We start from the raw sequence: 8,289 nt of genomic DNA, 5'->3' as shown, positions 1-8,289 counted from the left end.
GAGAGAATGAGACCCTTGGAGACAGGGTTCTTTTTGAGACAGGGTTGTTGGCATACTCTTTTTTTAGGCTATGTTATTGGGTTCTTATACCTATACCTCCCTTCCAACCTTCATTCCACCCTAATCTCTTCTAACCCTACAACACTAGGTAAGAGAGAAAGGTTAAGTGACCAAGGCTGCTCAGTTAGTCAACAGGTTTTCCAGCGCAGGAGTGAGGATTAAAAGAAAAGAGATGATTAGGCAAAATTGTAGCATGACCCCAGCCAGTTCTGAGGCTGAAGGCTGAGGCAGGGTTGTTTATTTCCATATTTCTTTTAAATCCTTATAATTACATGCAAGTATTTAGGTCAGTTCTAGGTTGAGGAACCAACAATATACAATAGATACAAACAGTCAAGGAACAAACAAGGCAATATGCAAAGTCCCGAGATCACAGAATCACTGTTTCTAAGGGCTCATCAGAATGTCAAAAATACCTGAGCCTACTTCCCTGTCCTAGCCCACAGTCATATTCATGCCTGAGGCCTACTTCTTTGTTCTAGCCTAAGACTTGGATTCCTAACTGAAATTACTTCTCTGTTTTGGCCTAAAATTAGATTCCTGCCTGAACTTATCTGTTTTAGCCTAAAATTAGATTCCTGCACTTACTTCCTTGTCATGGCCCAATGTCAGATTCCTGCCTAAAGCCCATTTCCTTGTCCTTGGCCAATGTTGGATTCCTGCCAAGCAGGCCCCAAACCTCTCCACAGTTAAGGGAAAGGGGTGCAGACCTCTTTAGACTACTTCCTGATGATTAGGGCGCGTCCACTCTTCATCAGGATATCTCTAGCTTCTTGTCTCTTCTCACGATAACTATTTTACTATAATTACACTTGAGAAACCATAGCTAAGGCAACCAGAACAGCGGCTGCCTTCCATCTCAGGCCCTCCCCAGAGTCCCCAGAAGTAAACTATGGGCAGCTGGCAAAATCACACCCCTCCTGGAGCACGAGATGATCACAGTTGGTAGCTGTAGACAGTCTGAAGCAGCCCCGTAACCCACCCCTGAGATTAAAACAAAAACCTATTTGCATAACTGGGTTTTTAAAACAAAACGCTCACTACACAGTCTCTCCATAACCCTACATCTCTAGAAACCACTATGTAGACCAAGCTGGCCTTGAACTTATAAAGCTCTACCTGCCTCTGCCTCCTGAATACTAGGCTAAACTGTGTGTGCCATCACACTAAAGTTTTTTAAAATGAAAATACATGTATTGAGTTGGGAGTATTGATTACTGGCAGAATACTCTCTCAGCATGCCAGTTCCCTGATTTGAACATTCTTACTGAGATGGCTCAGTGGGTAAAGGTACCTGCCGCCTGGGAACCTGAACTTCACCCCTGGGCCCTACACCCTAGAGAGGACTCTTGAAGGCTGTCCTCTGATCTCCATGGAGGTTATAGCAATCACACACACACACACACATGCACACACACACACACACACACACAAAGATGGAATGACTTAATAGAAGTATGGAAACTAAGGTCGGGTTGGGGATGTACTCGAGTCGGTAGAGTGCTTGTCTATCGTGCGTGAAGCCCCGAGTTCCAGTCCCAACACCACGGGCCTGAGAACAGCGATAGCTGCCTATAATCCTAGCACTCAGGGGGAGCGGAAAGCAAGAGGACAAGGACTTCTAGGTCATCCTCAGCTACATACACATTGGTGGCCAGCCTGGACTACATAAGACCCTGACTTAAAAAAAATGTAAATCACTTAAAATATAAAGAGAGCTTAAAAGAAAATAGTGATTATTAAATTACTATCCAAGGCTACATAGTGAGACCCTCCTTAAGAGAAATAAATAGACATTATTTCTATGGGGAGATCATCTAGGGTTGTCAGAAAACACCTGGGAGTCAGCTCCTCCCACTGAGGACCCAGGGATCTAACTCAGGTCCAGGCTTGGTGGCAGGTACCTTTTACCTGCTCATCCCAGGCAGGGTCCTGCCTATAACCCAGCATTCAGGAGGAAGAGGTAGAAGGACTGAAGGTTCAAGTCCAGCCCCACCTTAACTACAGAGGGCCTTCTTTAAGGAAAAAGAAAAGTGGGGTGCAATGGCACGTATCTTTAAGGAGGATTTCTGTAAGTCCAGGGCCAGCCTGCTCTACATACGAAGCTCCACAGTTAGACCTTTGCCTCAAAAACTGCAACAGAAACAGCAGCATATTTCTTACCCCCTCTTGCATTTTCTAACATTATTTTTGGCGTGGGGGCAGTGCTCATGAGCCATGTCTCACTGTGGAAGTTAGAGGACAACTTGAGGGGTTGGTTTTCTCCTGGCGTCTGTGTGGACTTCCTGGAGGTCACACTCAGGTTCTCCAGCTTCCACATCTTACGGCCCCTTTAAATCTCCTGATCGTCTAAGATGGGGGGTGTGCGTGTCATAGGACCTAGACGTTTTACGTTTTCAGTCACATTTCCTGAGTACACTTTTTCATGACACAGAGGAAAACCTAGGGCCTTTCTTACGCTAGGCAACAGCTGCACCACGGAGCGACGTCCCTAGCCCTAGACAGTGAGTTGGATGCTGACGCTGGAATAGGGGACAGGAGCGGCAGGACACAGGGACGTTCACGGGAAGGACAACGCATGAGCTAATCCCTCTGGAAAAAGCGCAAGGCAAACTTCATGGAGGAAATCTAAGGGTTCTCGGATTTAACAGGTGGAGCTAGGCAAACAGGAATTCAGGGGAAGGAGCCACTCATGCTGATATCTGACTAGATAGGGCTCAGTTGGTAGAGTCTGTGCCTAGTACTCACAGGGCCCTGGCTCAATTCCTGTATCCCTTAAAACTGGGTTTGGTGGCCCGTGCCTAAAATTCCAGTACTTGAAATGTGAGAGCAGGAAGATCAGGAATTCAGGGTAAAATCCTCAGCTGCACAGCTCTGCCAAGAAACTAAATAAAGAGGGTTGGTCCCCTTGGGGCTGGAAAGATAGCTCAGCAATGTTCTTCTGAGGACCCAGGTTCAATTCCCCTCACCCATGTGGCAGTTGACAACTCTCTGAAATCCCAGATCCAGGTGATCCAATGCCCTCTCCTGTGTTCTGTGAGTACCAGGCACAAATGTGGCACACAGACATACAACCAAAACACATTTTTAAAAAGAAAGAGCCGGGCAGTGGTGGCGCACGCCTTTAATCCCAGCACTTGGGAGGCAGAGGCAGGCGGATTTCTGAGTTCGAGGCCAGCCTGGTCTACAGAGTGAGTTCCAGGACAGCCAGGGCTTCACAGAGAAACCCTGTCTCGAAAAACCAAAAAAATAAATAATAAAAAAAATAAAGAGTCTTGATCGCCGCTGTTGTGAGGGGTATCGTGCGGAGCAGAGGTCAGCTCCCACTCGCCGCTGCTCTTTGTTTACTTTATGGGGGGGGCGGTTTACACAGGATCTCACATAGCCCAGGCTAGCCTTGGAGCCATCAACCCATAAGTTGGGACTTGAATTTCTGGTCCTACTGTTCCCAATCTCCCAAGTGCTCACTTTAAGATACTTCTTTCTTTCTATAAATAAATCCTCAACCAAGAAACTTTGCCAAAATGGACGGTCTATCTGAGCAAGAAGCCTCACTTGTACACTCTCGACATCCACCCACATTCCAGATCCTGAGGTCCTCACTGCCTGGCAGACAGGCTTCTACCTCCTCGAGTCGATCCCTTCCTGAATCTCTCCCTCAATCCTTAGGGTATCGGTATGTATCCAGTTTTCTGGGGGCAGCTACACAGGGGCTACGGTGTGAAATAAACGTGTAGCGTCACGTTATAAAATTAGGAAATTTAACCTGGTGTGATGGCACCACGAGGGGAGGGAGGCCAAGAAAGAAGAACTGAGAACTTCAGATCGACCTGGGCTACCGAGGGAGACCCTGCTAGGGTAAGGTGGGGAGGGCACGGCAGGGAAAAAAAAAGAATAAAACGAAAAAGAAAGAAAACAGGGCTCAGTGGTAGTACGTAGAACTCGCCTCTCAAGCCCAGGGCCTCCTCAGACACACGCACGCACTTACAAACTTCAGGAATGAGACAGCAGAGCTCTAAACCGAGCCCTACGACTCTGAGTGCACCCGAATGGGTGGCTCGCCCTTGCTCGGGGGAACCTTGTCTAGGCTCGAGGCCACCTGTCAAAGGCCGTAAATCGTGCGGACCCCGGGTTGTGGGGGGTGGAAATGGGCGGCACCTGGGGCGGCGGCTCCCGGTCTTCTAGAACCTGCGATTCCAGAACACACCCTGGGCTAACCTCAGTGGGCCCGAGCGGAAGACGCCCGCCCTCCCGGCCTTCCAGACTGCTGGGTGGTCCGGGAGCCAGCCACTCGACCCTGGCTCCGCCTCTCAGGGTGTGTGGGCCTGCACGCGTGCCGCGCATCGCCCGGGCAACCGACGCTGTGCGCGGGGCATTGTGGTCTGCAACAAAATGCGGGAGAAAGATCCTGAGGGAACCATTGAATCCGCGGGCCAATAGGAAGAGGCGGGCGGCTACGCTCAGCCAATAGCGACGCGGGACGGGGGCGGGGCCGCGGGCGCAGGGCGGGGCCTAGGGATTAGGCGGCGGCGGCTGGCGTGGGGCTGCTTAGATGCGCCACGGCTTCGATAGCGACCGGCTGTCCTCTGCTGCTTGAGCGGCGCCAGCACCTTCCCTAGGAGCTCGCAGCAGCCGGCTGGCCCCTGCTCCACGGTGAGACCGGGTTCGGGTCCTCTCCAGCCCCTCGGGCCTGCGGTGCGAGCCGCGGGAGCTGCGCCTCGGAAGCGGGTGTTGGGGGGGGGGGGGACGCGTCGTCCTCGGGGGGGGGTCGGGAGGGCAAGCGAGCGCGGCCGGCACCCCGACCCTTCCCGTCTCCCCGCACCTCGTTCCCCACAGGTAACCATGTGCGACCGGAAGGCGGTGATCAAAAATGCAGACATGTCGGAAGAGATGCAACAGGACTCGGTGGAGTGCGCTACTCAGGCGTTGGAGAAGTACAACATAGAGAAGGATATTGCGGCCCATATCAAGAAGGTGAGGACCCGGCCCCTCATCGTTCCTTCTCCCCGATTCCGCCTTCCCCGGGACCCTGGCGGAGCTTCCCTGTGGTCCTCGGGGTGGCTCGGTGTGGAGAGTTCTAGAAAGGACGCAGATGGATTTCGCGTTCCTCTGGGGAAGACCAGACCCTTAGCGCTAGAAGTTTTTTTTTTTTTTTTAAACCCCCAGCTCCTTGGGGGAAAGCGCCACCTAGCAACGGTTTCCAAGATGAGGGAGCAGCGAGCAGTTCCCCCCACTGTAGGATTCCTGCGCCGAGGATCCATCTGGGTGTTCCGGAGGGGTGGGGGTGGGGGGGCGCGCCTGCGTGGGTGTTTCCAGCCGGGCTAGGAGGAGATCTTGCCAGCCTTACCAGCCCGGGAGTTGGTCGACAGTTCAGGGAAAAGTGGGTGGCAGTGGTGGTTGGGGGGCTTGGGTGGAGGGTTGGGTAAATGGCAATTTGTAGAGAGAGAGAAAGCTGCTGGCGAGACTGCCAACTTCTCGAGCTATGTTTGCTGGAAGGAAGCAGGGAGCCGTGGGAGGGTTCCAGTGGAGAACGGGAAGATGAAAGACTCGCGTGGAACAGAAATGAATACCTTTTTATAACAAACAGCGGTGTGTGCATCTGGATTGTGAGAGAGAGATTCTGCTTGATAAATGAGGTTTTCATACCGATTGCTGGATGAGATACTGGGAGCCCTAAAGAATTTTACATCATCTCTGGCCCTGGTTCTATCCAACTAGTGAGGAAATGAACACATTTCCAGTTGTGTCCATTGGGATGGGAGGTAGCAGATGCTCTCTGGAGGAGAGCGACTATAAAGGGTAAAGTCTGGGCACTTACTGTCAGATTCTGTTTAGCATTTATTTTTCAGCCCAGCTTGATTTAGATGGTAGTGAGACTTTGTCCTGGGGGGGGTACTGTCTCCCTGGATTTGGGGTGCATGGCAAATACAGCGAGAGTTTATCAGGAACAACCTGATAAGCAAGTGCTGGTGTCCTACTGCCATCGAATTGCTGAAGTCTGAGGTGAGCGAGCTGCAGCTGATGGGTCCTTTAGCCCCAGCTCTAGGAAAGCAGAGGCAGGCAGATGGCTTTGATCTGAGACCAAATCCAGACATACCGAGTTCCAGGGCAGTCAGGACTACATAAGACTATTGAAAACAGAAAAACGCCCAAAATCATCAAGAGGTGCAGTCACTGAAACAGAACTGCCCTTGAAAATGACCCTTCTACTTTTGATCTCCTCAGCTCCCATTCCCATTTTACCTCAGACTGCAAGCATGTTGCATTACTGTTCTAGGTGATTTAGAGCCAGGAAACATGGCTTCTAAGAACTTGCTGGGGTTGTGATAGAGCCCTTGCCCAGCCCAGTGTGGAGACAATTAGACGGCTCTGGCTTTTCTAGAAAGTGAATCCTCTGAATCTATCACTAAAATTCTGTTTTCTTCCCAGGAGTTTGACAAGAAGTACAACCCCACCTGGCACTGCATTGTGGGCCGGAACTTCGGTAGTTATGTGACACACGAAACCAAACACTTCATCTACTTCTACCTGGGTCAGGTGGCCATTCTTCTGTTCAAATCTGGTTAAAAGCATGGACTGTGCCAAACACCCAGTGATCCATCCAAAAACAAGGACTGCATCCTAAATTCCAAATACCAGAGACTGAATCTTCAGCCTTGCTAAGGGAACACCTCGTTTGAATCTGTTGTGTTTTGTACAGGGCATCATTCTCTGTACAAGTTTGTGGTTATAAAATTAGTAAAACAGCTAACATTTGTATTTATTTTCTAGTCCATACTTCTGTACCCCATTTTTTTTCTCCTTTAGGTCATTCCTTTAAAAATAAATCTGTTGGAGATGTATATGTCTCTGCTAGTTTGTTCAAGTAAGATAGGGTTGATGAAGCTTACCAGTTGATAAGTGACTGAGATGTGTCTGAGGACTACATGTTTTGTAGGATTAGACAGTTTAGTTCTCTTGATGAAATGTTTGGCAGGCCACACCTGTTATTCCAGCTTTATTTGGGTTATTAGCCACAGGTCTGAGGCCCCATTGCTGTCACTCAGGAGGCTAAGGAAGGAGTAGTGTAGGTTCTAGGCCAGCCTGGATTAGAGTACCTCAAGAGGTAGCTTGCTAGGCTGCTGCTTTCACTGGCTGTGCTCAGAAGTCAATTAGTAAATGTGAGGCACAGCTTCACTTAAGGACCTAATTAAAGCTGTGGGTCTGTAGTCACCAAGTTTCCCTATTGTCCGTTTAGAGCCACTGTGGCCTAAGGAGAAAGGCCCACATAGGAGGCTCTAGAAGGTAGAGGCTGAGGCAACCAACCCACACTTTAGGGAATCGCAAGGCTCCCTGTAGGGTTGCCTGCTTCCATTTTCTCAGGTTTTTGCTTTAGATGTAACTGAGACGTTTTGTTTTCAGAGTTTCCTCTGCGTAGCCCTGGCTGTTGTGATTTCTAAGAGTGGCAGATGCCTTTTTTTTGTTTGTTTTTTGAGACAGGGTTTCTCTGTGTATCTCTGGCTGTTCTGGAACTCACTCTGTAGACCAGGCTGTCCTCGAACTCAGAAGTCCACCTGCCTCTGCCTGTGGCAGATGCTTCTTACAGAGAGCATCAAGCTAGTTTACTCTTGGCAAGTTTTTCTATCCACTTGGTTAGACATTGTGTTTTGTTAGGGCCAGACTTGTGAAACTTTGCTGTTCATGTGGCAGTCAGGTTCTCTACGGTGTTGATTCTAAGATTAAGACTCAGCAAGTCTCTTCCACAGCCATCTTGCAAGCCTGTTTTTTTGTGACAGTCTTAGGAAGATGAGTCTGGTCTCAAACTACGTAATGGTTAAGGGTAACAAAACTAGTGCGTTTGTCCACCTGCCAAGTGCTGGGGTTGCAGATAGTAGGCACCCTCCTGATTGTTTGGCCATTTTGTGACAGCGACATGTGTGCCTTACTAGCTGCAGAAAAAATGGGGTACTTGTAGCCAGGTGAACACAGATAAGGCAATTCAGTTTATCTGAACAGGTAAAAGTTCATGGAGTCCCTCTCTCTCCTTATGACCTGACTCTTTGAAACCCAACAGGATTTTGGCCATCAAAGTGTAAATGACAGCCTCCAGCAGTAGTCCCTAGAGCAGATGCAAGGCTACATGCCTTGACACAGAGGGGTCTTTGATCAGACCCATGTTTACTGTCGGGAGCTGGTGATTTATTTTCAGGTTCAGATGTGAGAAAGCATTGCTATAGAAATAAGATTGGT

At 49.6% G+C, this 8,289-nt stretch overlaps 1 protein-coding gene across 1 annotated transcript; it reads left to right on the top strand.

Moving 5' to 3' along the window:
- Nucleotides 1-4,596: 4,596 nt before the first annotated feature.
- Dynll1 (dynein light chain LC8-type 1) lies at nucleotides 4,597-6,902 on the top strand. The gene is made up of 3 exons (XM_028765472.1): nucleotides 4,597-4,713; nucleotides 4,897-5,034; nucleotides 6,490-6,902. The coding sequence occupies exons 2-3, from the start codon at nucleotides 4,903-4,905 to the stop codon at nucleotides 6,625-6,627; spliced, it is 270 nt and encodes an 89-aa protein (XP_028621305.1). The 5' UTR covers nucleotides 4,597-4,713; nucleotides 4,897-4,902; the 3' UTR covers nucleotides 6,628-6,902.
- The last annotated feature ends 1,387 nt before the right edge of the window (nucleotides 6,903-8,289 follow it).

The sequence above is a fragment of the Grammomys surdaster genome, unplaced genomic scaffold, assembly GCF_004785775.1.
Source record: "Grammomys surdaster isolate TR1022 unplaced genomic scaffold, NIH_TR_1.0 164, whole genome shotgun sequence".
NCBI classification, from domain to species: domain Eukaryota; kingdom Metazoa; phylum Chordata; class Mammalia; order Rodentia; family Muridae; genus Grammomys; species Grammomys surdaster.
The sequence above is the reverse complement of the archived record's forward strand: the minus strand, read 5'-3'. Positions and strand labels throughout refer to the sequence as shown.